The 16,248-nt window shown below is 36.9% G+C and overlaps 2 protein-coding genes across 2 annotated transcripts; both read right to left on the bottom strand.

Annotated features, from left to right (window-relative positions):
• Window positions 1–11,404: 11,404 nt before the first annotated feature.
• Window positions 11,405–14,275, bottom strand: LOC132306797 (receptor-like protein 33). Its single transcript, XM_059804371.1, has one exon. It carries the CDS (start codon window positions 13,669–13,671, stop codon window positions 11,626–11,628), a length of 2,046 nt encoding a protein of 681 aa, XP_059660354.1. The 5' UTR covers window positions 13,672–14,275; the 3' UTR covers window positions 11,405–11,625.
• Window positions 13,773–14,636, bottom strand: LOC132309434 (leucine-rich repeat receptor-like serine/threonine-protein kinase BAM2). The gene has a single exon (XM_059807744.1). The coding sequence runs from the start codon at window positions 14,634–14,636 to the stop codon at window positions 13,773–13,775; it is 864 nt and encodes a 287-aa protein (XP_059663727.1).
• Between the last annotated feature and the right edge of the window lie 1,612 nt (window positions 14,637–16,248).

Here is a 16,248-nt window from a genome sequence, read left to right as displayed (position 1 = left end):
GGTATGGATTAGTTCAAGCACTAAATCCTACCTAATTTAGAATGAGTTGGATTAACCATAAAGAGGTTAAGTCCTACTTATATGGATGTATATGGACCGGTATGGGACGGTGTCATACTAGGGATGGTTTAGCTCAAAACGCATAAACCTAACCTATTGGATTTAAGGGAAGGATTGTAAAATATTGAATCCTAAACCTTGTTTAGTCAGATTGACTGATTAAGTTGAAAGACTATCTGGATTAATTGTGTTTGTGTGTAGTCGGATCGACTGATTAAGTTGAATGACTACCTGGATTAAATGTTGGTTGTGTTTAAGTCAGATCGACTGATTAAGTTGAATGACTAAACTGGATTAAAATTCTTATGTCAATTCAATAAACAATAAAATGGCATACCTTGGGTTAGACGGACTTTATATATATGTTATGGCACCACGATATGGGCATGAGTCTCAGAGTCGTTGGTTAGGGAGCGTATATCGCTTGGGATGAATAACTGGACATAGGTATTGTTCCCTGGTAGGTCTAGGTACTCATGCCCACCTTAGAGTGCGTATTTGCTTGTTGCCTTCTATTCAAGCTGAGACAAACCTATTGGACTAGCGAGCGTCCTATCAGTGTGCACTATATACATATATGGACTACTCTAGATATGGTTGAGTCTTCCTAGGATGTATCTGCGTATCGGATTAATGTTTGGATTGTAGTAGATCATGACTTGCATGTGGGCCTGACCCACTCCTTTATTTTTCAGGTGTTCGTCAGTTCCAGGGTTAAAGCTTGGACGTGCAGAGCAGATACAGATATTCATTCCTCCGACTATGTAGGAATCTTCTCTATGTTAGCTGTAGAATTTATTTCTATGATTTAAACTCCTATTTGAGAATTTTATAAGGGGTCCAATAGATGGATTCCTGAGTTGTAAACTTACAGAGGTTTTGAAGCTTGGATTTTTTTAATTATATTTGGAAGATATTTATTTCTAGTTCCTTTCAGCTTTTAAATTTTTATTTCTTAAACAATTTTGTATTCCGTGTTCGATTTAAAATACTTTAATTGTTTGATATCCCTCGGACTCGGGTCGGACCTGATCAACCCGTGTCTCGGATCCGAGGGGTATCACACGATGCATGGTAAGAAATGATGGATATCAAAGAGATAAAATGAGAGCTTGGATTTAGGAGATACAATGTTAGTTTTATGGTGTTGGGTGCGTAACCAATGGATAAAGCCTATAAGCATACTTTAGGATTCTTTAGGAATATTATAAATAGGACAATACTTATGAAGATCTATAATATCCTCACCTCTTATGTGGTTGAATAAAAATAAAACACGATATCTTTTGTTAAACAGGTCAGAAAAATAAGAGAAAATAAACTGGATCCTACCCGAATGAGATCGGGTAAAGAGGGGTCATTTTTTTTTTTCTCTTTATTTTTTTTCTAGGGTTCAACGTCTGGTTCTCTCTCTTTCCGGCACCACCCTTCAGCCCTCTCTTTCCTCTATCTTCTTCAAAAGAAACTAAGTTGGATTATTCTTACATAACTTCGAACCAAGCTTTTGGTTCTGGAGCATCACGTTAATCATTTTTCGAATTCTACTGATTTAGTGGTCAACTCTTTGTGCAACTTCCAAGAAATTTTCAAGTTTTTAGAAGACAATATTGTTTGTGAACAATTTATGATATTAGGAAACACCAAGACAAAAATGTCTCCTGTTGAATAGTAGACCTGTTGGAGCCGGTTTGTACTGTTGCACCGGTAAAAAACTGGTTTGGTCAAAAACTGTATTTTGGAAATATACGAAATTATATATAACTTATACATAAATACAGTATCCTCCCGCGTGACATTGTTTGGTTTGAAATTGACGTGGCCATAAAAACTATGTAGATATACACTATATATACACCATGGTTAAAATTGTTACTCTTCTAAACAGTAATTTTTTTATAGATGTGGCCCATTTTGAGCCACACAATTGCACCGACTCCATCAGGTCTTTTGTTCAACAGGAGACGATTTTTGTCCGAGCAGACACTATTAGTTAAGGAGGTGATTCTATTCTAATAATGGTGGACTGACTTACAATGGTTGACTTGACGAAGGACTATAGCAGACATGTGACATGTGGGCCATGTCTTAAATCTAATTGGGCGACTAAGAAGAGTTCGGGCCCACATTTTTCATGCATGGTAAATGGAAACCAAAGAGAAAGTAAGATTGTTCATGTGTTAATATGCCATTCCTATTTTTCATGGGATTTTAAAAACTTAATTTTTAAGACAAAATGTCTTTTTTTCATCTTATCACTTTCACTACCCTTTATTTTCTTTATTTACTATGATCCTTATGCGGCGTTGGTGAAAGACAACCACTGGTGAAGGCGGTGGCAAGAGTGTTGGTGGTGGTGGCAGCGGCAATGGTGGTGGCGGTGAAATGTGGTGGCGGAAGGCAGTGGTGGTAGAAGACAGTGGTGGTGGTGTAAGACGGTGGCGGTGGTAGAAAGCAGTGGCTATAGTGAAAGCGGTGGTGGAAAGCAGTGATGCAAGGCGGTGGCGGTGGTGAAAGGTGGTGAAAGGTAGTGGCGGTGGTGGTGATGGAAGGCGATGGCAGCGGTGATGGTGGTAGCGGCGGTGGTGGTGGCAGCGGCGGTGGTGTTTGTAGTGGAAGGTGGTGGCGGTGGAAGGCGATGGTGGAGGTGGTAGCAGAAGGTAGTGGCGGTGGAACGTGGTAGTGATGTCGGTGGTGGTGGTTGCGCGATAGTGGTGGTAGTGATAGCAGTAATAGTGGCGGTAGCGGTGGTGAAAGACGGTGGCTGCGGTGATGGTTGGGGTAAGGAATGCGATGTTGGTGGTGAAAGACGGTGGCAATAGTGGAAAACAGTGGGTGGTGGTGAAAGTTAGTGGTGATGGTGGAAGGCGATGGTAGTGGTGGTGGTGGTGAAAAGTGGAGGTGGTGGTGGTGGAAGATGGTGGTGATTTTTGGATTTGGAACATGAGGGTTTTTTGGGAAGTTGATTTTTTTAAAAATTTACTTGGGAATGGAATGGCTATTCCATAGGTTTAGTTGTGGAATGGATTTTCATTCCCATGAATGAATTTTCATTTCAATGGAATGACCATTCTCACTTTAAATTACATACCAAACAAATGATTAATTGGAATGGGCATTCCATTCCATTCTATTCTTACATACCAAATGCAACATTAATGTAAATGTAATTAAAGTGATTCCTTGTTGGATGAGATAGAGGAACGGGACATTTTATATGTATACATTGATTTTAGGGATGTTGTATATTATTGCATGTGCGTTGGGAAATGATAGATTAGTTTTGAGGCCATTACATTTTATATGTATTTCCGCAGGTTGTAGTAAGACTTTTTCTGTAGAGGTCATGCCGATTTTTTTTTATTTTTTTATTTTTTTTATTTTTTGGGTCGTTACAAATTTAGTATCAGAGCTTTAGGTTCGAAAACCTAAGGACGATGGGTAGGGTTGACCTAAGGGGGACTTGAGTTAATTTGGAAGTATTACTTGTTAAAGTGTTTATTGTTTTGAGCAGCACGCCTACTTGTTACTTACTTATATGTTTACGGTTTTGAAAGACATGTTTTCTTGATAAGTGTTTACATGCTTACGTGATTAAATGTTAAAAATATATGTTACATGACCATGTATGTGGAATATTTATGTGATAATGATTGAAAGCATATTATACGTGATATGATGGCAAGTAGTGAGTGTGGGTTATGACATGTAAATGGTGCATGGCAATGTGATGAATAGTTGAGCACGGGTTGTGCAAGTGGGTATTATAGGAAATGATGATGAGGATGGATGGGATGTTTAATTTCGCATAATAAATTAATGGACTCATTGTTTAAAACTTATGTGATAGGACACGGTCGTGTCAAGGTTTATGTCCTGGTTATTATGTATATATATGTATATATATGTATGTCTTGTATATATACCTATATTCTTATGTGTATATGCGGTCGAGTATGGGATGGTTGTGTGAGTTTTGACCTGAGTAGGCGAGGAACTCGGTTGCTCCAGGGTTGTTGGGCGCCAATTCTTATCGAACGAGTGGCTTGGACTTCTAGCTCGTGGATTGAGCTATTCAGTGTGTAGTCATTTTAATCTTCCTGTTGGATTTTGTGTGGTGCTTAGAACGTAACTTTAGAACAGGTTCATATTTCATTGCATGGTGTCTTAGTTGTGTGTGAGTTTTATGTATCGGTGGATGGGTTTCTGTGACCGTGGAGGTCAGGTGTGCGAATAAGGATTTTAAGGGAGAAAGGTATGACCTTAGGAGGTTAGTGTTTGTGACTTGGGTCACGATTTGGTGCGGAGGTTCTTTTCGAACCAATTTGTGGTGAGTGTGATAAAGGTTGCTTGAGTCACGAATGTAGTCTATGGGTTGTAGACGTGTATTTAGAGGATTCTGGTACGGTCTAAGGAAGTATGTTGGTTATGGTTGGTTGAAAGGTGATTCCCATTCCGGGAAACTACAGGAGTGTGTCGCGGGTAATCGATTCATGGTGAGTTGATTGCATGGCTCGGTCGATGAGTGGGTTTATGGGTTGGCACGGTTGTCGAGAGAATCTCGAGGTGACGTATAGTGGTCAGTTTTAGATGTGTAATGCAAGATTGTGCGATAAGGCAGGTAGTATGGGGTCATTGAAATGCTGGTCGATTGCAGATAAGGTGATAAATGGTGGGTATTGTGTACCGAATGGACTATGTTTTAGAATTTAGAAGTTGTGGACTGGAGTTGTATTTTAATTATGTCTGGGGTATTAGGAGATAGTGCTTGTTGTTTAATGATTCAAAGAGATAGACCAATGATTAAAATGGTTGGGATGAGGGTGATCTCATAGGTTAGCTGGTAGCCTCATTTGACTTTTGTCGGGGCCAAGGGTGTTCTAAGGAACAGTGCGGAAGAGAAATAATGATGTTGAACCTAGGGCATGAAGTTTTCGTGTTTAGGCATGTAGATTGCCTTAGGAATAGTGGTTTTGAGTAGCCAGTTAAGCGTTAGTGAATGATTGCATCGTTGATGGTTTTAAGGAGACAGTTGGGGATTGAGCATTCTAGAGTTTGTGCTTATTTTTCTTTAGAGATTTGTCGGCATGGCGTTGTCGTATGGAGGTTCTTTTCTTAGTGGTAAATACTGGTCGTTGTGGGGAGTATCGAGAATAATGCTTATTCTTTTGTTATGATGTTGTCATATGAAGAATTGCTTGGTAGTGACCTGGTGATCTGGTGAGATAAGAGGTTCAGAGGGTAAATTGGAGAGTATGAGTTGTTATTGTATGTTATCAGGTAGGCGATGAGGGTTATGCATCAGTCAAGTTGATGGTAAGCAGCTTAGTCTTTAGAGCCAGTGAGGAGGATGTTGCTAAATAGACACATTTTTCTTTTGATAAGTCAGTGGGTTGTTGTGACTAAGGTCACGAGTCGGGTGTGCACGGTGATCGAAACAGTATCGTCTGGGAAGGTAGTGATGGAACGGGTGCTAAAGTGTCATTTTATGGCATAGGGGTTGTCATTTGGGAGTGACGGGATGCGGTGTTCGATGGGTTGTGATCGTTTCTAGTGTTAGTAAGTTGTAAGCATTGATGCTCTTGTCTGATGGTTGTGTTGTAAGTTGTATCTTAGTACTTGACAAATGGGTGGTAAGAATCTGATTGGTTTTGGTTAACATGGGTGTTGCAGGGTATCGTATGCGAGGTTTCTGTGTTGATAGTGTATAACGGTCCATTAGTGGCGAGGTCGCCTAGAATTGAGTTCGTAGTTCCATACGGATATCCATTTGGTTCTTCTATTTGCGTGTAAGGAGTTCAGTTCTATTTGGGTGTCCATGGTTGGATGGTTGGTGTGTAATATGTGACAAGGTGTTGGGTGCATTCAGGTGCAAGTCGTTAGTCTCTTGTGAAAGCAGGGTTTGTTACCCTTTCTATTTGTTCTAGTCCTGGTAAGGACGTCATTTGTCGTGGGTCTTGTTTTCCATTTAGGAGTCGCGCACGTCCGTGCGTGGACGGACCTGTGTGTGATTTGCTATGTTGTTGAGTTCATCGGTAAAGGTTTGGTTGATTTGGTCGACTCACTCCCACGGAGGGAGATAAAGTCATCGGTTTTTAGTAGTGCTTGTTTGAGGGTGGTTTTGACAGCACGAGTTGCCGAATAAGGATTGTGTTTCCAGTGTCTGGTACTTTCAGTGATGGCTAGGGGTGTCTCGTGAATTGTAAGCTTGAGGATGGTTAGGTGACGTGATGTGAGTCCTATACTCGGATGTTTTTATAAGCGTTTGATTCGAGCAGTGTCTTGAGGACAAGTGTCGATGTCGCCTTAGAACTATGTGATTAAAAAAAATGAATGTGGGATTTAGTTGAGGAATAATGGGAATGATTGATTTTGGTTTTAAGATTTCAGGCATAAGATGGTCGTATTGTGTGTTTTGAAGAAGTAAGAATTGAACTGAGTCGTCTACCTTGTATGAGTGCTATAAGATCATTAGAGAGTTTTTACGCTGATTGATGATTGTGATGTTTGGTGTTGTGTTATTACTAACTTGTTAGGGTTATATGATTAAAGTATGATTAGGATTTTTAGAGTAAGTATGTGACTATTTAGCTATCGTGGTTACGTAGAACGATGGATTGATAACGAGTGAATCTCATGGTTGTCTTGTGGACTGTGTGAGAGTGTGTATAAGGTTTGGACTTGAGGACATGAACGACATTGGTGTTAAGACCGGATCGATGATGAGAATGGCCTGGCAAACCATTTCTCCTGAATCAATCCCTCTTAACACGATGTCGAGTCAAAGTTCAATGATTGTTTTAATTTGTCAAGGATAGTGAGAGCACGGTATTGCGCGTTGTGTCAGTGTGACAGTATGGATTCAGATGATTTGTTTTGGGTGACGAAGTGTGTTAGGTAGTGCCAAGTGTTTGGTATAGGTTTGCGATTTGATCATTAATTATTGAAAAATTTTGTTTTGAGGATTTGTGACCTGGGTACAGGATAATTTGTTTTATTATTCTTGTGATTCATGATTATGTAGTTGTTGGGAGATTCATTATTTAGTCATCTTATGGATGATAAGTTTAGTGATTGCCGCTTGGTTTGGTTGGTAGTCGTTGTACGGGTATGTAATCTTGAGGATGATAAGTTTAGTGATTGCCGCTTGGTGTGGTTGGTAGTCGTTGTAGAGGTATGTCATCTTGAGGATGATAAGTTTAGTGATTGCCGCTTGGTGTGGTTGGTAATCGTTGTACAGGTATGTAATAGTGTAGTTAAATGTTAGGTAGTGAGTGTTCGGTCTAACAGGGATGTGTATATTAAAGTTGAGCTTGATTGTGAGATGAATGGGATTCTTTGTCTGGGGTTTTGTGTTTCCTTTTTGGGAGGAGTTGTGATTGGATGTTGTCATATTCGGTGGTTTAGTGACCGTTCTTCTTTCGGGCTTTGGAGTCTTGCGTAGCAATGTAGAATGGACCGATGTCCATTTTGAGTCGGCTGTAGGGCCTAGTTGGCTTCGTGTTCTGATGTCGTGAGTAATGAGTACCCTCATAGGGTGGTGAGCATTGTGTTTTTGTGGCAGTGGTGTGTGATGCCTGGTGACGTCTGGTGTCAAAGGCAATAATGTTGGTGAGTTCATGGTTTTGGGGTTTTGTGAGGTATTCTCGAGAAGATGTATGGTTGTGGGCCTCCTTCTTTAAGGAGGGTAGATTTCGAGGACGAAATCTTTTAAGAAGGATAGATTGTAATGTTTATGATTATATATATATATTGTGGTGGAAAAAAAATTTAAAAAAGGTTAAATTTTTTTGTGTGACCCACATCCCACTTATTTTTCTAGAAAGCCAAAAGGCCACTTTGTAGCCTCATTTATCTCTTTCACTCCCGACAATCTTCTCCCCCTTTTTTTTTTTTTTTTTTTTCAAATTAAGCTTGATTTCTTCCACACCAATTAGAATTTGATAGCACTTCCTTTGGCAAAGTTGGAGAGCTCGTCGAGGCCGCCATTTTAATAGAAGCAACTCACCATTTGGCCAAGCCTATGGAATTCGAATTTAGGGCTTGAATTTGGGGATTTTGGGGGCTTTTACTTCCATTGAGGTAAAGGTTTCTAAGTTACAATATCTTTGTCCTTTGTGATTTGTTTTTTTATAAAAATTATTCACTAAATTATGAGTATTAATTTATGGTTATTGAAATTATATGTAAATGAAGCATGATGAGGTGTTTTTATGCGTTGTATGTGCTAAGTTGCATGTCTAATTAAATTGTGATGAAATATAAATGTTTAGTTGAATTACCTATATGCTCCATTTACTTGTAATGCTATATTTGTTGAGAATGAGAACATGACTTGGTGTGGAAAGATTTATTTTTAAACATGCTAGCATGATGTTAATGAAATGAGTGTATTCTTATGTTAACATTGGATAACATGTGACATTTCATGCATTTATCATTGGGCATGAAATGGGAAAAAGTTGTTTTATGAAATAATAAAAAATTGATTTGGGAAAGGATTTTGAAATGAGGTTTGTGAAAAACCGGACGCCTAGGAGGCGCCTAATGGTCCGTGGTGTTAATGTAATATAGAGGGAAATAGAGAGAGACTCTAGTGTGGTTGAGCTACCTAGGCCCAGACGACGCCATGGAGGTACCATGTGGTCAGGGAAAGCTAACCAATCCTTCCCTCATGGCACCATAGAGGTGCTATGGGTCGGGTCGCATTAATGGTTTGGAACGGTGAAAATGAATTGATTTGGAAAATTGGGAGTGACATTGGCATGTCATTGCATTACATTGGCATACATTGTAAACATATGGTTTGATGACTTGCTTTATAGTTTTTGATGATATTGTTGTCGTCGTTGTGTTTTTCCCCCGATTGACATGATCCCATTTACTTTTACCCTATGCTTTGTGTAGATTCACGGGGTCATTAAGAGATGTGTCTTAGACACCTCCTACTGAGCTTATGCTCACCCAATTATTTTAATATTTTTTCGGGTTGGGGAAAAAAGGGGCGGACGACAACCCATCGCAAATTAAGACTGGACTAGAATTCTTATTTTGTTGTCTTTTGTATAAGAACATGATCATGTACCTTTTATAAAAATTAAGTGCAACTTGTATAGTGTTGTAATGATAGAATTTGTGTAAATAAATATATATCATGGACTGTAACTTAATGTAATTAAAGTGATTCCTTATTTGGATAAGATGGAGGAACGAGAATTTTATATGTATGGGTTGATTTTAGGAATGTTGTATATTATTGCATTGTGCGTTGGGATATAATAGATTAGTTTTGAGGCCAAGTGAGGCCATTGCATTTTATATGTATTTCAGCAGGTCGTAATAGGACTTTTTCTGTAGAGGTCATGCCGAATTTTTATTTTTATTATTTATTTATTTATTCATTTATTTTTGGGTCGTTACAAAAGTGTACTAAATGGACAATACTTGCTTACTCACCGGTGAGTAAAAAACTTATACTCACCACGTATGTGGCGCAATGTTAAACTGACAAGTGTCCTTACATTTAAAATAATAAAAAATAAAAAAATTTGATAGTTATTCGGGTTAAACCCATATGAATCCAAATCAAATTCTAATTCTCCTTCCTTTCCCTCTTTCTCAGGCTTCCCTAATCTCATCCGCCTCTCCCACTCTTTCTCTCTCTCTCTCTTGTATTTTTAGAGAAAGAAACTCATAATAACCCTCGGCCGATGGAATCAGGATACTCAGAGAAGGTAGTTCCCATGGATTCGAGAGAAGGGGGAGGGAAACTTGCTTTCGGATTGAGTAAATTAGTTGTCTCCGGAGAACTGGAAGAAGAAGAAGAGAAGTATATTTGTATGGCTATATATTGTGATACTTCTGCTGTATAAATGGGCTCGTAAAATAACTAAAACTGACATTTATATGGCTATATATTGTGATACTTTTGCTGGTTATACAATAGGTTTTATATGGACAATCTTACTGATTTTTTATTTTTATTTTTTACAAACACAATGTAGTAAATGTCATTACCCAGTACTTTGTCTTTAACAACTAACTAATGAATACCAAACTTCTCATACAAATATGATTCTAACAAGTTAGATATTTGAAATATACTTTTCTTCTTCTTTCAGTTCTTCGGAGACACGGGCGGAGTTTCTCTCTTTAAAAATATGAGAGAGAGAGGGAGATGGGGGGGGAGGCGGATGAGATTAGGGAAGCGTGACAAAGATGGAGAGGAGAGAGAATTAGGATTTAATTCGGATTTATTTGAGTTTAATCCGAATAACTATCAAATTATTTATTTTTTATTGTTTTAAATGTAAAGATACTTGTCAGTTTAACATTGCGCCACCTACTTAGTGAGTATAAGCTTCGTAGTAGGCAAATATTGTCCATACTAAATAATAACATAAAATTTCCCATCAAGCTACATCTGATAATGACTCTTAAATTTTTTATTCTACTTGAAATTAATTTGTTCAAAAAAGGAATGTATTAACACAATTTTATGCCTAAAGAGAACCAAGAAGTGTTTTATTTCAAAAGAAAAATAATGGGTAATTTAAAACAAAAATAATGCTCCCTAATATAAAACCAGACAAGAATACCGTAGAAAATGGGAAAAAGGGTGTACTTGGCATACACTCTTTTGCTGCATACGTGTTTTGGAATTTTTTTTTGAGTAAATCACCTGCATATGTATAATCACCTAAGTGTAATCTCACCTGCAAATTACATATATTATTTAAAGTCCGATATATTTGTACCTAATGAGAGTCAAATTTATAATGTCAGATTTTATAACTCACCCTTTAAGACCAATTTATGACGTCCGGTTTTACGACTCACCTTTAAAAAAAAAAAAAAATCATTAAAAAGGAGTATTAACTGTAGAAGAATAAAGATTTATGGATATTATTTTGAACCGTCATCATAGTTCATGTATTGTGAAAATATGAAAAATGTTTGATCTATCACACCCAATTGAAACTGATAGTTGCATCTTGTAAATGTCTGTATTTGATTAATACACATAAATATGCAAATGCAAAACAGAATCTATATATCTTAATACACATAGGAGAGTCAATTTCCTAAGTACGTACCACATCAGTTATTGGAGTGAATGGTATGGAGGCTGAAAATTTTAAAATGAAACCAATATAGTGAATTATAACAACTTTTGACTAAATGTCCAAGTCAGAAATCCACATATTTTCTAGTAGGTAAGAAACTATGTTTTTAGTTCATTACACACAAATTGTTCATGCAAGTGATTTTTCAAGCATATATATATATTTTCAAGTAATGAAAGTGAAACTTTATTAGAGATGAATAAGGTTCAAAACATGCTTAGGCAAAAGAGATTTCAATTACTTCATGACATAGAAAAACAAAAGGAGATTTCAAAATATTACACAGTAATAGCAGAGCAACATTTCTTCAACATGTCTCTTGAACATTTTAGTAACATCCAGGCATACAACTTTATTTAAATACAAAAACTAAAATGGATAATTTAGAAAGCAGCATATATAGAACAACTAAGTAGTGACGAATTCGATCGACAAAGATACATTACCAGTGCTGGTTGATTTGTTGTGTTCGCTGATTTCTTTTCCTAGCACGTCCTTGACCGCTCTTCTTCCTTCCTTTCCCAGTTTTGTATTGTTTTCCTTCAATCATCTTTACAAACCATGTTGGTTTTTCAGTTAAGAAGGCAAGATAACCCATAAACAATCCAAATAAAAACCCACATCCATATCCCAGCACCACAACTTTCCAAGTAAATCCACTGGCAAAATCTGAATCAACTTCTTGATGTGGCAATGTTGGTGGTTCGTCGTCTCCACATTTCTTTGTCAATGGCAAACTGCATAATGCCCGGTTTCCAGAGTATGAATTGTTTTCAAATGTATCAAATTGTTGACCATGAGGTATTGGTCCAACAAGATGATTTTGAGAAAGGTTCAGGATTGAAAGAAATGTCAGCCTTGTCAGTTGCCAAGGAATTTTCCCCACTAACTGGTTTGAAGAGAGGTCCAATGATTCAAGCAGAGTCAAATTTTTTAGAGATGATGGAATATGTCCTGCAAGACTGTTGTGAGATAAGTTGAGCAACCGTAGTGAATGAAGAATTCCAATGAAGTCAGGAATCTCCCCTTGAAAATTGTTGCTCGATAAATCAATACTTGTGAAGATGGTTAGGATTCTCGAAAGTTCACGCTCTAGCCCTTTCACCACCACCTCCACTGAATCTTCATAATAACTTTCATTGACCTTCTCCCCCATGTATTCAGGACCCACTTTATGTTCATCAACATTCATCATACCTTTGAAATTCTTGAAATATTTTGCAGGCAAGGGACCGGTGAACTCATTATGAGAGAGGTCGATTATTCGCAACATAGGAAAGGGTAGTTTACTCATGGAAGTATCAATTGTGCCTCCAAATCTGTTAGATCGCAGGACGAGAACCTGCAGCTTTGGAAGATTATCGATCCAATGGGGGAATGTGTCACTTATGTTGTTGTTGGCGAGATCAACAACTTCCAAATGTCTACAATTGACCAAACTCCGTGGCATAGCCCCTTCTAAGTGATTTCCACTCAAGCCGAGATTTCTCAAATTATTGCACTTTGTGAAATTTGCAGGAACACTCCCACGAAAGCGATTCATCCGCAGATCTAGCACAGAGAGTTCATGGCTAAAGTTTCCCAGACATTGTGGAATAACATTGATGAAGCTGTTATTAGATAGATTAAGAATCACAAGGGAACTCAAGTTGCAAATGGTAGGTGGTATTTTACCCGTGAATTCATTTGATTCGAGGCTTAGATAGGACAATTGAGTCAAGCGACCTACCTGAGCTGGGATTTCACCATTTAATTGGTTTTTGCTCAGATCAAAAACAACCATTAGTTTCAAATTCCCAATTTCGGGTGGAATTGTTCCATTAAGATAGTTGTCGCAGAGGTTCAAGTAACTGAGGTTTGGGAGATTCCCAATTGTTGGAGGAATTGCACCTAAGAGTTGGTTTGCCGAAAGGTCCAAAGCCTCCAATTCTTTCAGGACTCCAATCTCAGGTGGGATCAAGCCAGAGAGTTGATTATTGTGTAAGTAAATGTATCTGAGCTTTGTCAATAGGCCAATTTCAGGTGGAATTTTACCAGTGAAGGAATTGTTTTGAAGTAGTAAAATTTCCACGTTAATCCAATTGGTGACAAGATAAGGTGAGATCTCACCAGAAAGAAAATTATCGGATATATACAATCCAGATATCTTGGACAAATCGGACAGGGACAAAGGTAAGGGTCCGATAAGTGAATTCAAAGACAGATCCAACAATGTGAGGTTTGTCAATAGGCCAATTTCAGGTGGAATTTTACCGGTGAATGAATTGTTTTGAAGTTCTAAAAATTTCAAGTCAGTCCAATTGGTGACAAGATAAGGTGAGATCTCGCCGGAAAGAAAATTATTGGCTACGAGCAATGTAGATATCTTGGACAGATTGGACAGGGACAAAGGTAAGGGTCCGGTAAGTAAATTCGTAGAAAGACTCAAGTATGTGAGCTCAGTGCATAAGCCAAGCTGAGAAGGAACTGTAGAATTCAAGTCATTCATTTCTAAATTAAGTATTTGAAGCTTTCTGAGTTGGCCTAAGGAAGAAGGAACCTTTCCTTGGAAAGAATTGTTATACAACCAAATGAATCGAAGATCTGAAACTAATCCAATCTCCTCAGGAATTGAACCACAAACTGGTTGTCACCCAGATCAAGATCTTTGAGCTTCAAAAGCTTTGAAATATTTGATGACAATAACTCTTCAAATGAATTACTAGAGAGTATAAGATACTTAAGTTTGGCAAGATTGGTGAATAACAACTCAGGTATTTGGCCAGTGAAATGATTGTATGACAAATCAAGCAAAGTGAGGTTGGGGCAATGGATTATGAAATTTGGAAATTCAGAGGTAAGTTCATTGGAACTAAAGTTAAGATGAGTCAACATAGGCATACCTGAGAATTTTGACCAATCTGGAGTTTCTAAATGGTTAAATCCAAGTTCCAAGTGCCATACCTTCTGAAGATTGCTAACTTGATATGGAATGCTACCACTGAGATTGTTGTTGCAGAAACCAAGGTACCCAAGCTCTGTCAACCACCCAATCTCTGAAGGTATAATGCCCTCAAAATTATTGTTACTCAAGTCCAAAACAAGAAGCATGGAGAGATTGCCAATTGTAAATGGAATTGGCCCATTGAGTTGGTTGCTACTGAGGTTGAAATGGGTGAGATATGGAAATGAAGTGAAATTGAATTGGGTAAGTGTTCCATTCAAATTCGAATCGAACAGATTGATCTCGGATACAGTTTTAGTACTGTGACAGACAATACCAGTCCAGTTGCAATGATTTTTGAAGTCGGTGACAGACCATGAAGTGATGGAATTATTAGAAGATAATAAGCTATTCTTCCATTTTAGAAGAGCTTCGACTTCTGTCTTTTCCGATGATATGATTGTGGATGAAAGTGAAGAGAAAACAAGAATAAGGAAAAGAAAAATATAGCGCTTTTGAAAAACTGCCATATTTGATTTTGTTCAAAATTTCATTTCACATTGATTTATACTGATTATTTTAGCCTTGCTTATACGGCTCAACTGACACAGACATCAAGCACATACACACAAAGATATGAAGTATGAACATAGACTAAATAAACCAATAAAGCTTTGGACTTTGGTGGATCATTTCCAATAATTCTCACTTTGCCTGTAAAAGTAGCATCCTTTCAACTCACCATGGTCATATATTGGAAATTGGAAAAGTAGCGTCCTTTCACATAGATATGAAGTATGAACATAGACTAAATAAACCACTAAAGTTTTGGACTTTGGTGGATCATTTCCAATAATTAAATAAACCAATAAAGCTTTGAATTTTGGTGGATCATTTCCAATAATTCTCATTTTGCTTGTAAAAGCAGCGTCCTTTCAACTCACGATGTCATATATTGGAAATTGTGAAGAAAAAACATAAAAAAATAGACAAACAAGTGAATATCTTGTAGAGTTATTTGAAGTCTAGTTAATATGTTAATATCCATTAACTACGTATGGCAGCTTTTTTTAGACGTAGTCGTTCAAACAAAATTTTACTATTTGAATAATACAGCCCTTATATAATATTTTTTTTCATCCAATAAAAAAGTGTTCACTTTTTTTATTTTTAATTGTTTCAAAATAATTATTTCAATTGAAAAGTGGAACATTAATTGTACTGAATTTATAAAAAAAAATAAAACATGACATCACTTTAGACTTTTATGAATAAATTTAGTAACTCGTTCACTACTAGTATAATAAAATTAAAAAAAATTATCTTAAAAAGTTAGATTTTAAAAAAGAGACACTTATTATTCGACAAAGAGGGAGTGATGTGTACGTAGATGTGTACAATAACTTATATTCCAACAATGATTGACTGAGTTACAGTGTCCATATCAATATGTCTATTTGCATTGTTTTTGGCTCAAATTGGAACCATTTGTCAGTTCGGACCACTTTTTTCACGCGTGATAGGGAAGTTCATTTCGACCAATTTAAAATAAGAAAATGATAAGAGAGTTTATCAGATTGTTCACGTGTCAATCTTTTACTCCTATGTTTTATAAAATATTAAAAACATAATTTTTATATAAACAACTAATCATCTTGATTTTAAAAGAGATATGTTACATATATAGGCTTTTTTATTTTTTAATATTTTCGGATTTTTCTCACCACACAAAACAGTTCCTTCAATGAAAAAATCTGATCTTATATACTAACATTCAGGCATACTACATAATGGGAGACTTGATTTAAGGTTTTGTTTTTCTTTTCATTCTAACAGTTACATGGCTTATTGGCTATCATAAACCAATACGTCTTCAAGTTGCTTCCATAAAATTCTATAATTGAAACTATTCATTATTTTAAAGATTTATGATTCTGGCCATGTATATATGGTGTAAGTGAAAAGCAGATAGATTGTTATTCAAATAACAAATACAAATTACGAACGATAAATAATAGTAGTAGTAGACAGTCTAAATGGTCTAGCACCTTCAGAATTTTAAACATAATTAAATGTCTAACTTCTACTAATTTAACTCTAATTTAGCTTCTAACACTCTTTACATGAAAAAAAAAAAAAAAA

This window comes from Cornus florida, unplaced genomic scaffold (assembly GCF_030987335.1).
Source record: "Cornus florida cultivar Cherokee Brave unplaced genomic scaffold, ASM3098733v1 CherokeeBrave_3.0.0_Hap2_Chr05, whole genome shotgun sequence".
Classification (NCBI taxonomy): Eukaryota; Viridiplantae; Streptophyta; class Magnoliopsida; order Cornales; family Cornaceae; genus Cornus; species Cornus florida.
This window is presented reverse-complemented; position numbering and strand designations above follow the sequence as displayed.

Bases quoted from the DNA above. Each gene is read 5' to 3' on its own strand.
- LOC132306797 (XM_059804371.1), bottom strand. From the start codon at position 13,671: ATGAATGACTTGAATTCTACAGTTCCTTCTCAGCTTGGCTTATGCACT.
- LOC132309434 (XM_059807744.1), bottom strand. From the start codon at position 14,636: ATGGCAGTTTTTCAAAAGCGCTATATTTTTCTTTTCCTTATTCTTGTT.